The following is a 19,559-nucleotide window of genomic DNA, read 5'->3' as shown; positions in this document are numbered from 1 at the left end:
CCTTTCATGTCCATTCACTGGAGGTGTTGATCTATTGCATGGCGTTCCTCACACTGTCAATCAAAGTCAGTACAGCTCTTCCTGCATCTGGAGCTTGTGAAGGACTTCTCAGTCATGCAGGACTCCTGTTCACTGCTAAACAGTTACAGCTTCACAGAAAGAACCTTGAGAGCAAACTGCTGCTGAAGCTTAACCATCACCTCACTGAGTGAAGAAATGGCACATTTTTGCTAAATATGCAGAAATAGATGCACACCCATACAACTTAGGGTAAACTGAGCTGCCTTGTTTTACTGTACATATGTTGAAGATGCCTCGTTCTAATGTTTTCTCTGACGCTGCTGTGCCATTTGGAGCAAAAATGAATATAAAGTTTACAGCATATCTTGTCACTGGAAATTGTTTGCACTGTTTATATATTTATATTATTTACTGTAGGTTTTGGTGAAAAAAGCTTTATGTTGTGAAAAACTGAAATCTGGAAATTAGAATTGTTGTGCCTTATTTTGTTGATGTTTTTACATATATTCCTTTTGAAAATACTAAAATTTGTATATTTATTTATTTTTGTTTGTCTGATAACATTTATTTAAAAAATAAATCGGACATTTCAAACAGTTACTCGCTACTTGAGTAGTCTTTTCGCCAAGTACTTTTTTATTCTTACTTGAGTAACTTTTTTGACGACTACTTTTCGCTTTTACTTGAGTAATAATATTTTCAAGTAATGCTACTCTTACTTGAGTACAATTTTTGGATACTCGACCCACCTCTGTACAGAACAAATATTTATATGTTGAAATATTTATGGACCTAACTGTATATACAAACATGATTCATAAAGACACAGGCACAGAAACGGGTAACTGTACAAGAAAGCCTTTGTTGCATAAAACGCTGCTATTTTCACAACTTCGTTTTCTTTTAGTGCTTTAAAAACTGAACTTGACGCGCAATAAGCTGCAATAACTTTCTGAGCAGCACCTGAATGCAGCACTGAACCAGAACCCACTCCGTCTGCTGTAGCGGCATCTAGCGGTCAGAAGTTCGAACAGCAGTTAAACAGCCAGACGGATAATCTCAGCGTCGTTGGTGCAGCGGATCAGACTGACCGCAGCGCGATCATACAGACACACACAGAATCTGCCTGTCTGTCGTTCTGTCTGCACGGATCCGCAGACGGTCAGCTGGTGAGCCGCACACAGACAGGACACGAGGCGGCCATGAACGCGGCGTGTTTCTGACAGCCTCCATCCGCATCCAGAGCGCAGCCGCTGCTTGTATCAGAGCGATCTGTGCTTTCAAAGCGGAGGAGGGGAGCACTGCAGCAGACATGCCGGGCCTGCTCCACATCACTCTGACCGGTGAGTCTCATTCTTTAATAATGTCTGATCTTTTTATTTCATGCAGCTATAATCACGGACCGCGACAGCATTTTGAGAACGATGGATATCCTACAACAAACACCCTCAATGAAAATATGAGGCTGACAGAATTCTTGGGAGACTTTGAAAACATCACAGACGAAGACGAAACTCACTACTGAGCGCCAAATGTGCGTTTTTTATTTAGTGCTGCAGGAAATAATAATAATAATAATAATAATAATAATAATAATAATAATAATAATAATAATAATAAATGAAATAAGGGTGTAACCAGCAGCCTGGGCGAGATCTCCTTTAATGTATCGCTCAGGTTAAATCCTGCGAAGTGGATGCAGGCTGGCAGTGTGTAGGAGGCGCGCAGTGCACTTAAATCAGTGGACACACACTGCAGTGTTTGACACACACACACACACACACACACACACACACACACACACACACACACACACACACACACACACACACACACACACACACACACACACAGAAGGCAGAACCAGCAGCACCAGACCAAAATCTCCTAGATATGTTTGATTCAGTTATTAACATGATCATATTTGTCATTTGACAAAAAATTGACTTTGATCAAATTCAATTTAGAAACAGAATAAATGTGAATTTAGAGTCACGATAAAAACCCGAATTGTTATTTTGTGGTGGCAGCTGCAGGAGAAAACCTGCCCATGTTTGAATTTCCAATATTTTTGCTTTTGTTGGATTCATTTTTGTCAGAAGACACATTGCAGCTTTTTTTTGTGAAATGTAGAGGTTCATCTTTGTGTCCGTGCTTAAAAAACTACAGGTATTATGTGGCAGTTTGTTAAATAAGAAAGAATTCTTTATGGGGTTGGAAAGATTTGTGGGGTGGGCACAGGTCTTATAAGCTGATCTAAAGCTTAAAGCACGGAGGTTGATGGCTTAAGGCCAGTTCCCCGGGACATTATGTAGACTGTAGAGTAAAAATGTCCACTATTAGATTTTATCGGCCATGTCAACTTAAACTGATGGCATCCAGCAGTTTTAAAAAAGCGTAACAACAAAAGTAAATATGAAAAAATTTGCCTATATCTGTTCAAACATCCATAAATATGGATTAATGGAGTGAAATACTAAACCTCTATTCAAATTTTGAATCAAATTACACTAATTAGTTAAAGATAGTATGCATCTTAAGAAAACTGACTTATAGTAAGTTAATGTTTTCATAGTGACATATTCCCAGAGCTATAGTACTGCTTGGCCTGTTTGTATTGTTGGCAAAATACTTAATCACACAAACAAAAGTTAGATATTAGTAGATATGATTTATGGTCAGTCCTAGGTAGTTGCTAGGCATGTACAATTACATTTTTGTAGATTTAAATGAGATCTCATTAAAAACTGTTAAAATGAAAACGACAAGATGCTTTCATAGGGTGTTATAGGTGCTTAAATGCTATTAAACCAGTCATGTTAGATCCATGGTGAGAAGAAGGGAACATAGATAAAGATTTTGTGTATCATAGAATGATAACTCTAAGAATTAGCTTCCGAGATGGCAATATAGATAAAGCTAAAAACAAAAACAACAACCCAGAAACCTAAAGGCCTAGTACCATAGTGTAAAACAATTAGTTCCTAAAATTTTGGCATGGAGCACAGCATTTTTCTTTTATTATTAGAAAAATGAATTTTAGTTATATATCTTACTAGCATGCTAAGCTTTGATGAATTGTGTTATTACAATTAATGTGGTACATTAGCATCTCAGTTGGCTATATTCTCCAAAATGTAAAAAACTGTTCAAATTTACTCACATAAACAATCATGTAATTGAAAATGAATTTCAGTTTATTGCTAACGTTGATATTATAAAAACTAAATAGGCATGAACATAACGTTAGTTTGACCTGGTGTTCACTGCATCAAGATCCGGCCTGTATAAAATAAATTAGGCCACAGCTGTAAATTCTTCTTTAGTACAGTTTTTGCCAGCTCACAGCCATCCCATCACTCTGCAGCTACAGCATTTTAACTCGATAACAAAGTCCTGCCCAGTTGTTGTCTTCAAATCACAGTGGGCATAGTTACAGGACATATATTTATTCACAGGATGAGTCATCAGAAACTTTTATTTTTGCTCTCACAGCTATCTTATCCTCACAATGCAGCTGTTAAGACAAATGCAGTTCTCAACATTTCTTATTACACTAGAGTGATTTAAACAAATAATTGCACATCCTATCTATTTGTTATATTGTACCATGCAAGCTACATGCGATCATGATATACATACTACACACAGCAATACCTGGATGGTTTCTTAGCTTTAGGTTTGCTACATTAATCAAGAATGATGGTTGGTAATTTCTCACATCAATATTACATGCATGAGATCACATGTAATATAATCTATATATTTTTTTTTCTTATTATTCTTTAATTAGACATATAACACTGCTCTATTTCTTTAATTGTGGTCTAAATATTTAAGTTGATCGTGTTGCATGTAATTTGGGATGAACTGATTGGAGTACTGCTCCACATTTTAAGGAGCCAACTGAAGTGGTGCAGGGATCTGACCAGGATGCTGCCTGGTCAGATGGATGTTTTTCCGGCATGTCCTGCTGGTAGGAGCCTCTGAAGACCCAGGGTACATTAGAAAGATTACATCTCTCAGCCTCCAGATGAGATGAGGAAGTGTCTGGAGACAGTGACGTCTAAACATCTCTCCTTAGTCTGCTACCCTTGTGACTTGGATTCAGATAAATAGATGGAGCAGTGACTGAACTCTTTGTATATACCTTTGGGTAGATGGATTACTAATGCAGTACCAGTGTGAAGCGAAAAACTTGCAAACAAAAGCTGAGGCCTAAGACCAAATACTGATCAAATATTGATCTCTTAGCTCATTATAATTCATGAGCAAGGAGCCCTTGATGTCAGAGCATTCTTTTAGAAAGAAAAGAGTTGGTGCTTTAGAGCTTGCTCTTAGCTTCTCGACATGCAAACAGCTACTTTGAAAACAGGCCAGATCAAATGTTTGTGTTTCAGGGTTGGAAATGTGAAGGTGGTGCTGAAGGTCCTTAATTCTACTTGGTGGTTTAGCATTTGATTGTAAAAACACATCAGATTGCATAGAAATCTATTCGGTCTTTAAGTGATGACGTGACGAATCCTGCTTCCGGGCCTAAAGTAGTCTGCGTTTAATATGGCTTTTGTGTTGTTAACATGTTTAATGTTTTGTATTTTCTTCTATTTAATCTCAAAAAGCTCCTAAAACAGTCAGTGATCACTGTTGACCTCACTCGGCTTTTATTACCCCTAATAATTTTAAAGTTTAGTTTTTAAAACCTTAAGATGTAAATACAGCCCAGCCCATGCAGCAGTGTATTAATGACTAACCTCGTATTGTGGATGGATTATCTCAGTTGTTCTCCTGGCTGAAGTTTGGTCCGTTTACAGCATCCTGCCATGCTATTACATTTGTTCCTGACCAACGAGAATCCTCCCGTTAACTTTTATCGAGTGGAAAAAAGTTAGCGTGTTTATATTATGCTCACGTAGCTGTGTCGCTAGCGGTCACGTAGCACATCGTTATATACCAGCTAGCCAAACTTCAGTAACCATACAAACGTCACTGCTGTTTAGTTTTCTGTCTTCATTTATGTTGGAAGTGATAGCAGAGCTGTACGTTTGAATTTGTTTCCAAAATCCCTCAGTCAGGACATGCTATATTGTATTTAGATAGAAGCTAGCGAGCTAACTCCCTGCTAACTTCTAACTCCGTTAAATGTCATAAATTCCATTTTCATGGATGCCTGGATGTTAATCTCAGTTGCTACACCTGGTAGAGCAGAACACTGATCATTTTATTACAGATGAAAGACTTTAGACAGTTTTTCAACTCTCAGTGATGCCTTGATTTATGGACTTGCAGCGGAGTTTGAGCCCAGACACGGCTAGTGATGTCAGACTTAAAGACTGGATTGGAACACTGCTCTTGATCAAGTGTGTTCATTTATAAATAATGGTTCCTTACATCAAAAGCGGCCTTTGATAGCTTTGAGTGGTATAAATATGTAAAATTGTGCTTTTTTTGAAAACCAAAGATACCTTTAAACTTCAAATGCCAATTAATGTCCATTTTGTGAAGTCCCAATTAGACTATTAAAGGACAATAAAGCGTGGTGTGTGATCCCTCAGTCCTCTCAGTCACAACGTGTAGTTACAAAAAACCAAAGCATTCAGCTTGTGCCTAGTAGATGAATTCAAGGTGATTACGTCCATGTTTTTATATGATCTGTATGTAGCCACCTGGGGATATACCATGGTACCCATACTTATACACAGTTTATGATTTCAGCATTAAGTCTTTGTTGTTGTTAGAGGAGAGTTTAGTAGAAAGAACGTACTCTGATACTGACAGTGTTTGAGGCTTCAGTCATTCTGGCCTGAGGTTTTCACTTCTGCTGCATTAGCTCACTTGTACGATGTATATTCCTCTTGGGTATGTGGCATAATAATGCAGCATCTGTTCAGTAAGACTGAAAAGAACGCTGCATCAGTACCAACATAGCAAAATTTAAACTCACGAAGCACTGTTTTATATCTTTATGGCCAAATATTAATTGATCAGCGATGAATCAGGGAGTATCAGTTTTATATATGTTGTTTTTCTGCTGATTGTCTTAGGTTTTCCTGGAGAGCGTTAATTTTAACTAAATAAACTGCAACTCACATTATCTCAGGATAAAATAAGGACTGTTTCCTGTATGGATGCTTATGGATTCACCACAGTGTTGACTTGGGAATTTGGAAAGTACAAAGGAAAAATCCCAAAAGGTTGAATTTGTTCATCTGGACATAACGTTTTCAGTAGGAGAACGCTACGTTTTGTCACTCACCCAAGTGACTTCTTCAGTCACTTGGATTGCTTTAATAATAAGGAATTAAAGCGACAGAAACAGGGCTGTTCTCCTCTAGGTGATGAATCCCTCATCTCTCCCTCCTCCCATCTGTGGGGGACTGTGGGGTTGTGGTGTTGGGCTAGAGAGCTTAGCATGCTGCAGACATGTTTGAGATATGTTGTCTATGATATTGTAATCTGCTCACTTAGCCTTTGAGGTCAGACAGCCATCTGTGGTCTCAGACGGCTACATATGGGTGGTTACAGTGAGTGCTCCCCCTCCATTAGGGATTAGTGATGGATGCATAAGTGATGGATGCAGGAATTGGTCAATTTATATTAAAAAAAGACAGCTGGAGAAGTTAGCAATTAAACAACAAACGGATGAGCAGGTGATACTAGCAACCCTAAATGATGAAAAGGCACAATAGGGGTGTGTAACACATTTGGGAGACTGCTGTGCCTTCATTCTAAAATTAATTTATGAGCTCCTTATTAGCAGTTGCAGCTATAAGCTTGAGTTTATCTATAATTACTTACTAATAGCCAGCTACAGATGACTAACTGTGAATTAAAAACAAGAAACCAAGACAGTATTGTAATAAAAAGACACACAAACTAAACAGCTAAAATGTGTTCTTATTAACTGGTTCAGTAATGTGAAATAGTTACAACAATGGCTCTTGTTGCTCGACATCAATGTTCATCCGATTGGTCTCATGTACTGATCTGTGTTCATGTACACATTCTCTTTCCATTTCAGTTGTTTTTTAAAATTGTTTTCCATCACTGAAAGCTACCTTGCACAGTTTAGGCATCAGAACTACTCGGTTACGGTTAGAAAACACAACTGTTGGTGCTTTTTGTTCTCCTCTGAAGATTTTCTATAGTCATGCTGACTGTAAACAGGACAATCTGTCAAATTGCCTTTTTTCTGACTGCTTTACCAAAGCCATTCATGACAGCTTATATACCATTTATAAACAGTACAGTATTCTATTATGCAGGTAGTGATAAACTGTAATTAAGCCCTGCATTAATTAGTGAACACTCAAATGAATAGTGAATCAATTAGCAAATGAAGGAATTAGTGCAGTAAGATGTCATGGGAGTCCGATAAGATACTGAGAGAAATTTAAATACAAAATGAAAGAGCTGTCACTGATGTTCCAAGCTCAGCAGTGAATATAACACTTCTTTGATTTGAGAGTTCTGTATTTAACAGTAAATTAAATCTCTTTAATGTGCAATAGAGTCTATAGAGTGCTCCTATCTCTGCTCTGCCCCTGGACTGCTGTTCTTCAAAGTGTGCTGAGTAACAAAACAAGGAGTGCTGCAATTCTGCATCGGGAATTAGTTAAACGGATTTCATCTGTCAGTTCATTTAATTTTAATTGTTTTTTTATAGTTTTTACTTTATTTTTTCATTGTGAGCCACTGTAAGTTTTTTTAAATTCAGCGTATAAGAGCAGATGATGTCCAGATGTTCAGAGCAGAGGATCGACAGCTGACAAGCTGTAATTGCAGCAAAACCTTCATAACAAGTTTTATTCCATCTGAGCCAGAAATGTGAACTTCAAACATGTGAAAATCACACTTTGTGTGTGTGTGTCTATCAGGAAAGCTTTAATTCACATATTTCCATTTTCCACCCTTTGTAGAGATTATGTTTGATTTGTTTCCTTAAATTCTGTTTTCTTTACACATTTTCTCAGTATACTATTAATCAGTGGCAGTTAGTTTCAGGCTATGCTACCGCTCCAGTGTGATTAACTGCAGTGGTACATTCTAGTATCAGCTCTAGTGTTTTTTTGCTTTCTTCCCTGTAGCTCTTCTGGCCAGCTGTGATGCCTTCAGGCTGGGTTCTTCCCACCGTGTAATTCCCCTCAATGCTCCGGCAGCTCATCTCTTCAGGGATGAAAGTCCAGCCAAGTCAAGTTTCATCCTGGAGTTAGTGAGAACCAAACGTCATTTGGTCCAGGAGTTAGTGCGAGCCCAGCCTCATTTGGTTCATGACATGGGTTGGCCAGAGATACATGAAACGTCACGCTCACAGACCAAGATGGAGTCAGCTAACTCATCTCAGTTGAGCGCACCACCATCTGCGAGTCAGGTGGCAAGAGCTCATGCAGCTGTGGATGACAACCTGGATGTGGAAGATGAGATGGAGGTGAGGGCACGTTGCTTTTGTGTTTTGTAACAGATTAACTGAAATCCTTTAGATGAATTACGGAGAGCCGAACTGGAAAATAGCCACGCAATTTAGTTTGGCCGTTTTGTCTTTGCTTATGTGAAAAAAATCTCATCTTTTCATTACTTGCAGTATGTTTTTTAAGTCTTGCACAAATAGTTACAACATGAAAAACATGGAGGCACCGCTGCTGCCCTTTAAATTACACTCTGTAGGAGCAGAAATCGTGTAAATAACAACATGAAATAATGATGAATCATTCCTTTGATCATTCTGAGCCCAGCTTTTTTATTTATTTATTTTTTTGTTTAATGCCAGTTTATCATCATTATTAAACCGGATTTTTTTGGAATCAAGGAAGAGAGGCTGAAAGGATAAATAGTTTTGAAAAGCTCTGAAACAATGTTGTATCCTTGCTTTCATTTAAGAAATATTTCTGCCTAGTTTGTCTAATTTCATCTGCTCATGTGGTTATTCTGCAGCTGATCATTTATTAGTTTCTCTCAGCGTGTCTGTATATCTGACCAAATATTTGTCTGCTTTCAGCGTATGGTTCATCTGGCAGTTCCACAAGATGCAGAAAGCTACACTGTAAATCCAGACTTCGCTGACCCAGAGGCGGAGCTTCTCAGCGGGCCAGGAGCTGGCGATTCTTCCCAGGAAGCTTCTGGGTTCTATGGAACAGATATGGAGGACAGAGACAGAGGAGAAGAGGGCCCAGAGGACCGAGAGAGAAGAGGAGGAGAAGACGAGTGGGAGAAAGAGGCAGGGGAGGAAAACGAGAGCAAGGGGAAAAAGGAAGACGAGAAGGGAAGAGCGAGAGACGATCAACATGTTTTGGATGCCTTTGAGGTCAACCACACAACACCAGATCTCGATGCTCTGATTGGTTAGTAAAAATCGTTTCCCTTATTAAAAACACATCCTCATGCAGCTTCTTTGTGTTTGGGATTTAGTTCTCTACCAAAGCCCGCTGTCATTCAGCAGGAAGTTGCATCTTCAGAGACTTTATTGTTATTCCACAGATGTCTGGGACCAAATGTTTGCCTGGGAAAAAACAATTTTAAATCAACATTTTTACAGACTGTGCTGCTCCACTTTGGTGGGCAAACATTATGTCTGCATCTCAAGCTGTTGTGGGAAGCGAGTTATGATACTGTGTTGGGGGAAAACTCTGCAAAAGACCCAGGAGAAATAAAGACACAATGAGACAAAGTTACTTTCTTTATCAAACGTGTACACGGGTGAGCTGCGAAGAACAACTCACGTCGTGAACAGAGGCTTGGCACTTTTTATAGGAAAGACAGTGAGAACAGGATAAGAAAATAATAAACAGATAAAATAAACAACTCCATATGTGGCGCTAGTCTCGTCAGCAGAGAGCTGGGAGAAAGCTGTGAGAGATAAAACAATCTAAAACAATATGTCCCAAAACAATATGTCTTTGCTGGGAAAGTCTAAAAAGATCATTCTAAACTAATCTAACCATAGACAAAGGGCATCTTTGTACATTTAAAAGAAGGTAAAGAAACATAGAATCATTTTTCCTGTAACATATTCCCTCCTGTTTTAACTTATTTTAAATGTACACAACAATTGTCTGTGAAGGTTATTTATCAAGTATCCTTAGCAATTTTTTAATTGTCAAAATGTCAGCATAGCAGAAATGTAAATCATGTGGGCTAAAGAATGAAACAAATAAAAGAATAAAAGAATTAAGGAAAATACAGTAAAAGAAAGTATAAAAGTAATAATGAAGAAAAATAATAAAACTAAAACTACAAAAAATAAAAGAAAATAAAAGAATAAGAAAACCTTATGTTGTACCTGTATAAACTACTAATGTGTTAATCAGTGCATGATCACTTGACAAGTCATTTTTAATCACCACGTCATTTATTAGCAGCTATTACAAGTTCCTCTAACAGAATTGCAACGGGATGCTGTTCTTCTTGAGGCACGGAAACATAAGCAGTCATTGTAGTTGTTATCATCTTTGAAATCATTACTCTTAGACATGGCAACACACACAACACTAATATGAGCAGTGCTATCATGATGAGACCTAGAAGGACAAACGGTTTTGCTACAGCAGCCAGCCATGAACCGCCGAACAGCCAGTCCAGCCAGCCTTGTGCTGTAGCTGCTCCAGGTGTGTGGTCAGCGAGATATTGTTGCAGAACGGTCAAATTCTGCAAAGCTTCATAAATGTCTCCTCCAGCTTCGTATCCATCAGGGATAAAAGTGCAACATGTCTCCCCGATCAGCTTGCAAACTCCTCCTTGTGATGCTGTTAGCAGGTCTAGAGTCAGTCTGTTCTGCAGTACCATCGTTCTGATGGCCTGCTGTTCTCCTGCTAAAGCCGGTCCCAGGGTCTTTGTCAAAGTTGATGTTTCGTAGCAGAGCATATCGGTTGACCTCCACATGATCCCGCACCTCGGCAGCTCCAATGCCGGGGATCAAGCTCTGTAAGAATTTCACTCCTCCTCAGATGCGAAACTCTGGTTCCTTTACTGCTTGGTGCCGTCCGTGCACATCCTGTCTGGTACTGAGTCTTTGTTTGTAGTGGCATCCGGTAGATAGGTGAGTAGGCAGCTCCCCCACTGCCCGCGATCCATTGTTCATCACACATACTGGCAGTTGCGCTGCGTTCAGCCTGTTCAGTAGAATTACATCAGGCAGTGGGTCTGAGACTTGGGGCCAGGTCAGTAGGTAGGTCTGTCCGGAACAGTTCACATTTGTGGGTGATGATGACCTCCAGGTTGCTTTTGCTGGGATGCTGTAGTTGGCCTTGGACCAAAGAGTACCGTAGCCTGGATGTGTTGCCAGGCCCAACAGGCACCAACTGCGATCTTCAGGTATGCTGTACGGCCACAGGCCAGACGTCTGCGAGGATAGGGGCATATGGGTACATGCATAGCAGTCGGTTTTATTATTCAAGTGAGCTGTAGTGTTCATAAACTGCCACCAGAAGTTAGTAGCGTAGCCATGGGGAAGCTTGGTGTACTTTCCTTTGTCATACAGTGTCTGCCTTTTCTTCATATAGCGTGACTTGTTGTCCCTCACGGAAGCAAAGATGAGGAGCCCGGCCAGGGTCAGGGCCGCTGCAGTTATTAGGAGCCACCACCTCATGACAACAGGACACACCCTCCTGTCGTGAGTAGACCCCCCGGCCAGAAAGGCTGTTCCCTCCACCGGGCGAGATCACGACAATTGGGCGAGCCTGTGTCGGCTGAGTTTAGATGGCTTCACTTACTCGCCTGCAATGGCTCTGATGGATCCAAGATGGTCGTTCCGCTATTTTGCAAGCGGTGGGCGTGGCGAGGAGAACCTGATGTGGTCCCTCCCACCTGGGTGCGCTCCAGTTTTTCCTTTGGAGCACCTTGATCAGAACCCAGACACCGGGCTGTAATCTGCAAGACACTTGATAGACATCATTACATTCTTCGTTATTTACAATCATCTCTTTATTTTCCTACAACTTAGACATACATTTTGCTACTGAAATTGTATCTGCCTTTTTCACTGGGTAGATTTCTGGCCACTTTGAGAATACATCTATAACCACTAGGGCGTATTTTTACCCTTGGCATTCATTTAGCTCAATAAAGTCCATGTGGATTGTGTGAAAAAGATAAGGTGGTGTGGGAAAACGGCCTCTTTTTGGTCTTAGATTATCCCTGAGCATTATATTTTTGACACGTCATGCACGTTCTGACAAATTGTTTTGCTGAGGTTTCAAAATTTACAGTGTAGAAATGAGAGTTGACAATACTGGTCAGTCCCCCCGTTGACAAATGCGGCCGTTTCGTGGAGGGATTTTGGCAACACTGGCTTGCCATAACACATCATTAAGTTGTTTGTCAGAACTGCACCGTGTTTTAGCCATTTTGTCTGTTCGGCTGTGCTTGCTGCTTTTTGTTCATTTTGCAACACATCCAGTGGAATCTGATGCGTGTTTACTGCCATCAATGTAATGTTTGTCGTTTGTGCCGCCTGTTTTGCTGCTCTGTCAGCAAAGTTATTGCCTGTAGTAATGAAAGAGCCATCAGTTTTGTGTGCTGCACATTTACACAATGCGAGTTGTTGTGGTAAATGTATTACAGTCAGTAGGCGTTGTAGCAGGCTGGCATGCTGAACCGGTTTTCCGGTTGGTCTAATCATTCCTCTGTTTTGCCAAATTTTTTGCAAAATGATGCACAGCAGAGAAAACATACTGGCTGTCTGTATGTATATTTATTAGTTTGTCTTTGTGTATTGCACTTTCGCGTATCACAGCTATCAGCTCAGCACTCTGTGCAGGACATGAAGAAGAAAGTGGTTTTGCTTCTATTATTTTACTATCTGTGGTTACTGCGTAACCTACACAATTTCGGCCTGTGCTGTAAGGTCAAATGCTGTTCTCCTAGCTTCCACACTTGCTGATCATAAGGTGGATCTGGGCCTGGAGTTTGTTTAAATCTCAGACTCTTGTGATACTCGGTTGGTTTCTGGAAAGGGGATGTGGCGGGTGTGTGTTGATGGGCCACATCGTGTAGTGCTTTTAGCTCTGGTACAGTGAGAGTCCAGTAATAATGTGGAACACCGTAGCCTTGAGAGAGACACACGCGGCTACTGTTTTCTGTGTTAGTGCTATCTGGCTCTGGTGGGGTGTCATTTAGCATGCACTTAGCAGTCATGCCATTCTTTTCTGGTATTACACCTATCTTAAGTTTTGTCAGAGCGTCTCTACCTAGCAAATTTACTGGACACGACGGGTCATATATGCATTTAATAAAGCACCTGCGGCCACTTTCTGTATGTACTAGTTCTAAAGGGGCAGTTAATTGTTGTACAGTTGTGTGGCCTGAAACTGACTTTACAACTAATTTGTCCTTTGAAAACTGTAAGTTCGTAAGTGGCTGCCTCAAAACTGTTTTGCATTATTTCTCTGTGGCCTACTCCTACAATCTCGTGTGAAGTGACCTTCCTCTCCACAGTTCTAGCAGGCGTTGTCTCTATGTTATCTGCTGTTTCTGCGTGGCTGTCTGCAGCCTTGGTGTTTGTGACTTTGCTCGCCTCTCTGTTCCTGATAGCCACCTGCGGATTAGTGCTTTAGTCTATTGTCAACATGTCAGCCTTATTTTTAAGTTACAGAATGCTTCTTCTTTTTTCTCTTCTCTATAGATGCAACACTAGATTTTCACTTAAGGCATTTTTAAATAATTTCTAGTTTTTCAAACAAATCATGCATCTCATACATTTCAAACTTTGAAGTTAGGGTTGTTTCCCATTTATACATACATATATATATATTTAAACTTTGCATTGCTCACAGCTCTAAACCTAGGCATTTTTCAATCATATGCCTAATCACCATGTGTCAAGTATTGTCACAAGTTCGTTTAAATTTGTTTCCAAAACCAACAAAATAATCAAACAAAAACAAAAACATAAACGTGTCAGGACACAAAAGAAAAAAGAAAAATGCTGCCATCCGAACAAGGCAGAAGTCTGCATATGTTGGCTTTTAATAGCATGCAGCTTGTAACATGGTAGACTAATGTGCCTGTGTTAATTCAGCTCCATATTATTGTGTGAAGTTGCACTGGGTTGGGAGTGGTTTTGTGTGTGTCACATTTTTGGTGAGCCAATGGCTGGAATGGGGTTGGACTAATTAGAGGCAGGTGTACTTGATTGCACTGATACACTGGTCTTCTTATAGCCCACACTACAAACACTGCTGTGTCGTTTTGTCTCTCTGTGCAGGTATGTAATGTGATGAAATCAGATATGTTTGGGATGGATGGGTTTTGCGCTATGAATTTTATATTAAGTGTGTTGTTTTGTCTCTCTGTGCAGTCCAGGGCCTATTATATGCCACAGCCTAAAGGCAGCAGGGTTGCAGAGGCTTGAGTGACCACTGACTATATGCTTGCAGGGTGGTGGGTCTCCAAGGACAACTTCTAACCCTGTTAAAGGCAACATGTGGAGTGTAACTTGGCCATGTGGCATAGCTGGCTCTGGCCTTGGGACTGTGTGTTTTTATACAATTCATAAGTGGGACACTGGACTGTTTTATTTTTTTATCTCTTGATATATTTTTCGTCAATAAATTATCTTTTAGAATTTTATTGACTCATCTTTTTGCCCACGACTGAGACGGTTGGTCAGACCTAGAGTCTTTCTTTGGGTGTGTTACAGCAGCTTCTGCTCTTAAAGAAACAAAAAAGAAAAGAAAATGTGTAACATGCTCATCAGCTTAGCAGTGTCTACATATTTAATTCAGCTTCTCAATCCTGTAGTTTTAGCTGTTGTCTACAGGGTTTTGCTTATTGGTTGTTATTATAGGTGTGCTCTATCTCAGCAATGTGTCATTCTAGGATGATAGGTTTCAAGCTGGTCAAGTGCCTCTACGCACTTCATTAGTTTAGTTATTCTCTGTATTGTCTTCATCTCACATGTCATTACACTGAGTTTCAGCAAACCTTAAGCTTGATGTAGACTACTGCTTAACAATTATCCACCTCACATCATAACCGATTAAGGTGCCTCTTCATATTAATATTATGTCATTGTTAATATTATCCTCTTTGTCTTATATGACAGCAATAGCATATTATAATATTTTATCAGTGTGTACCATTATACTACTACTGAGCCAATTTGTTAGTTAGGATCATCTTATTCAGCAAACAGATAATTTAGAATTCATCCAATCTGCGGTCACATTTGTTCTCTCTGTTGCATGGCGGACCAGGCAGTTCTATTATAATATATTATTTATATTTTATTTTGTATCCATCAAGGGCTTCAGATGACCTGCAGTATCATCCTTTTCCCAAGGTGGAGACAGTTACCTTTTCACACACTGTCCTTGGCTGAACAGTGACACAGCCTTAATATACCTTATTTATTTTATTAAAATATTTTCGTGTGAATTATTTGCTTTATATTCATTTTATACATGCTGGGCATGGTCATCATGCCAACTGTGTTTCATTGTTAATATCACTTTACAGGTTGTTATCCTTGCTATTATTAATTTCAAATACTCTAAAGATAATTTCTACTGTAATTTTCCCTTTGTTCATCTTTATTTCGTACTTTTTATATTTATATCTACTCAGTGGGGTCTGTTTTCAACCCTTTTAAACTACTTCAAACTACTTTGATCTCTAGTTTTCACTTAATAAGGGATTATTAAGTTCTTCCTGATATGGGTGGTGCTGCAGATGCGGCTGCAGGAATGAGTGATGGCTTTCTAAAAGGGTTGTGGGAACTGCACAGTGTCTCGTCTTCTGGTTTTACTAAACTGGCAGTTGAGTTCTATTCTTCTGACTGTTTATATTTTGTTTTCTTAAATCTCTCAGTTTACAGACACTGTTTTTGTCCGGCGTCTGGACTTTTCTTTTCTCACCACTGCTCGTCAGCAGGAGTGAGTTTTAATTTCACTTGCTTGATTACCCATCTTATTTATGTATTTACTTATTTTTGTTTAAGTAATATATATACACAATACAGCTGCTATCACCTTCGCTGGTATTAGAGACGAGAGTGGTTGCTCACACGCCCTTCTACTTTCGGACTATTTCCAAAAGCGGTGTGAACTTTACGAGACGGAACTCGACCGTTCTCTCAACTCACCAGCACGTCAGTGAATAGCAGTAAAAGAAAAACACAGGAGCAGCTCAGTCTCTTATTGGACCGTGAAAATTCAGCTTGCTCCGTTAATTAAAACAATACACACACACATTCACACCTATTCGCGCGATCGGAACCCTTATCATAAGGGGAGCTGCCAGTCTTTCTATAGACGAGCTACTTATTCCCTAGACCCTGTCTAGACCCAGCTGGGGGAGCTACCCAGAGCTCCAAACCTAACCCACAGAAGTGGGGAGCTTCCAGTCGACGAGCTCCAAGCTACCAGCCGACGAGCTACTTTAAACCTAACCCACAGAAGTGGGGAGCTACCAGTCGACGAGCTACTTTCGCTATTTTAAATTCCCTGAATTTAAAATTCCCTGAATTTAAAATACGCTTTTACGCAAAATTGTGTCAGTGTGTCTGTATCTACCTGGTCAGTGTCGCCGGGTCTGGTCCACCTCGATCGGGTCCCACCACCGTGGGTCGCTTTCTAAGACGTTGGCCAAGACCCGAATTTAAACGCTCTTGGACTTTTATCACACACCTGGTGTGTGAGCTGTCGACAGACGAACAACGTGGACTGGTCACGGAGATGGGACACGATGGAGGCGCTCCGGCTCCGAAGGACCAAGAAATGTTGGGGGAAAACTCTGCAAAAGACCCAGGAGAAATAAAGACACAATGAGACAAAGTTACTTTCTTTATCAAACGTGTACACGGGTGAGCTGCGAAGAACAACTCACGTCGTGAACAGAGGCTTGGCACTTTTTATAGGAAAGACAGTGAGAACAGGATAAGAAAATAATAAACAGATAAAATAAACAACTCCATATGTGGCGCTAGTCTCGTCAGCAGAGAGCTGGGAGAAAGCTGTGAGAGATAAAACAATCTAAAACAATATGTCCCAAAACAATATGTCTTTGCTGGGAAAGTCTAAAAGGATAATTCTAAACTAATCTAACCATAGACAAAGGGCATCTTTGTACATTTAAAAGAAGGTAAAGAAACATAGAATCATTTTTCCTGTAACATACTGGTTCTTAAATATTGATTTTTGCCAAGGGTAAAAATTCAGTCTGGGTATATAGAAATGTGGGAAAGCACCTGAAGATACAACCAACTGCTGGAGAAGAAGAGATAAAGGCATAGCCTGTATGTAAAAGATGGGCATATTTTCTGGGTCTGAAAGAGATTTTTTTTTCAGGTTTACTTCAGGTATTTCACAAAGGATTTGAAGACTAATAATTTCTTCCTCATATTCAAAGTCAAATTTGCACAGTTCTTATATATATATATATATATATATATATATATATATATATATATATATATATATATATATATAACATTTAACAACCGGCGTAATTAATTTTGTTCCTTTAACTGGTTCCGTATCTCCTGTGACTTTGTGTCTTTGATAAGCTGCCAAATCCTCAGCACTACAGACAGTGGACTCAAAGAAACAACATATGTTTGTGACATGTCTCAATGTGTCACACAGGCTACAGTCCATCTTTCAACCCCTCCTCCTCCGAGCAGTCCAGCATCTCCATCCCAGCAGAGGGACCTGATTCTGGGCCAGAGGAGCATCGCGCATCCCCCGTTCTAAAGGTGAGGATAGAGAAATTAACCTATTTATCTGTGTGAATGTAACTCAGACTGGTTATTAAGCTGGGTGGTTACCATAAACTTAATCATTTAACTGAACTTACAGATTCAGGAAAAGCAACAAAACAAGGACTAATGTGATATTTGCTATACAGGTGGGTCCTTTAGATAAAGAGCTGTGGGAAGCAGAGCGGGAAGAAGATTTCCTTTCTAGCGGATATGGAGGCCTTCGCTCCTCCATCACTACCACTACTAGCACATCAAGTGCTGCTGGAGATGCTGTAGGAACAGCCTCCCCAGAGACCGACACTGGCACAGACTTTGGGCTGCTGGGAAGTTATACAAAAGGTACACTAAAGCAGTTTCCTTGTTTTATGTTGTTCCCTGTTCCCCTGTGAGATATCAACGTTTGTTTCTGTAATGTTCTTTTATTTATGTACCCTTGTGCTTTGTATTTCCTGTTTACGTGGGATAAAATGTTTGTGCTACATCGGACATTTCAGGAAATCCAGCTATCGCCTGAAATTTTTTGATAGTGACGCTGTTTTTTATTCTTTTCTCTCTGTATGTTTATTGAGGCGTAACATTAATTAATAACAGATACAGATTTTCTGTATCTGTTATTAGAATAGTTTCTCTTTGGTATTATCAGTATGTTTTGGGGTAAATGTGATGTGGTCAGCAGTGTTTTTTACCTTGGAACCGTCCCATGGATGCCATTTTTGCCCAGTCTCCTTCTTATTTTTGAATCATGAACTTTGAGGCAGGTGAGGCCTGCGGTTCTTTAGATGTTGCTTTGGGTTCTTTTGAGGATAAGTTGTTGATGCACTATTGGAGTTATATTTGTAGGCCAGTCAATCCTGGGAAGCTTTCTCTGTTTTTCCAGTGGTTCAGTGGAGTCCCCAAGAATTACAAATACGTTTTAAACCCTTTCCTGAGATATACAGTCCTGATCAAAATTTTAAGACCACTTGGAAAATGGCAAAAAATCATACTTTGCATTGTTGGGTCTTAACAAGGTTTCAGGTAGAGCTTCAACATGCAACAAGAAGAAATGGGAGTGAGCCAAAACATTTTTGAGCATGAAATTTATTGAAAACAACGCTTAAACTGAAATGGGCTGTTTTACAGCTGATTTAGGACCACACCTCCAAAAAAAAAACCCCAAACCCCCCAAAACAAAAATCAAAGTTTAAGCCTTGTTTTCAATAAATTGCATGCTCAAAAAATGCTTTGTCTCACTCCCATTTCTTCTTGTTGCATGTTGAAGGTCAACTTAGAACCTTTTAAAAATCTGACCATGCAAAACATGATTTCTTGCCAATTTAATTCATTTTTCCTTTTTAAAGTTGGCATTTAAATGTGTGAATGACCTTGTGCAGCATTCAGTCAGTCATTCAGCAGAAAAGGTGTAAGCACAAGATAAGCTGTTAGCGGAGAAGATTGTAAACTACCAATAGTTAGAAAACTGCCACAAGAAATAAAAACAAAAAAGATTTAACGCAAAGGGATGATATTATTATTGTTATTAGTGATGTTTTCTGTCTGATCTTATATTTGTATTGAAACATTGTGTCTTAAAAGCCTAACCAGGGACAAAGTTGGCAAGTTAACTTTGGTTAGAAGGGGTATAGACACTGCATCTGTTACATTGTGTTTAAATGCATCAATGTTTGATAAACGGTCAAATCCTCTGTTTTATAAAAATATAAAATGCATACAAACTATAATCTTCTCAGGTCAGATGTTTGTGTGGACTACATAAGAAGTATTCTGATCAACAGATGTTATTGCTTTAAGATGGAGCCAGGACAGATGTTTAGCCTTATGTTGAAGTGAGGTAACCATCTGCTGACTG

The 19,559-nt window shown here is 39.6% G+C and overlaps 1 protein-coding gene across 1 annotated transcript in view; it reads left to right on the top strand.

Annotated features, from left to right (window-relative positions):
• Positions 1-1,087: 1,087 nt before the first annotated feature.
• The window catches only part of podxl2 (podocalyxin-like 2), a 30,769-nt gene continuing 12,297 nt past the window's right edge, over positions 1,088-19,559 (top strand). The window contains exons 1-5 of the mRNA XM_080890886.1: positions 1,088-1,364; positions 8,106-8,446; positions 9,014-9,356; positions 17,595-17,704; positions 17,857-18,049. Coding sequence (XP_080747012.1) covers positions 1,334-1,364; positions 8,106-8,446; positions 9,014-9,356; positions 17,595-17,704; positions 17,857-18,049 — 1,018 coding nt within the window. The 5' untranslated portion in view covers positions 1,088-1,333. The remainder of the gene's footprint in view (positions 1,365-8,105; positions 8,447-9,013; positions 9,357-17,594; positions 17,705-17,856; positions 18,050-19,559) is intronic.

The sequence above is a fragment of the Rhamphochromis sp. 'chilingali' genome (genome assembly GCF_963969265.1).
Source record: "Rhamphochromis sp. 'chilingali' genome assembly, chromosome: 9".
In the NCBI taxonomy this organism is placed as follows: Eukaryota; Metazoa; Chordata; class Actinopteri; order Cichliformes; family Cichlidae; genus Rhamphochromis; species Rhamphochromis sp. 'chilingali'.
Note: the sequence above shows the minus strand (reverse complement) of the source record. Positions and strands in the feature narration are given on the sequence as shown.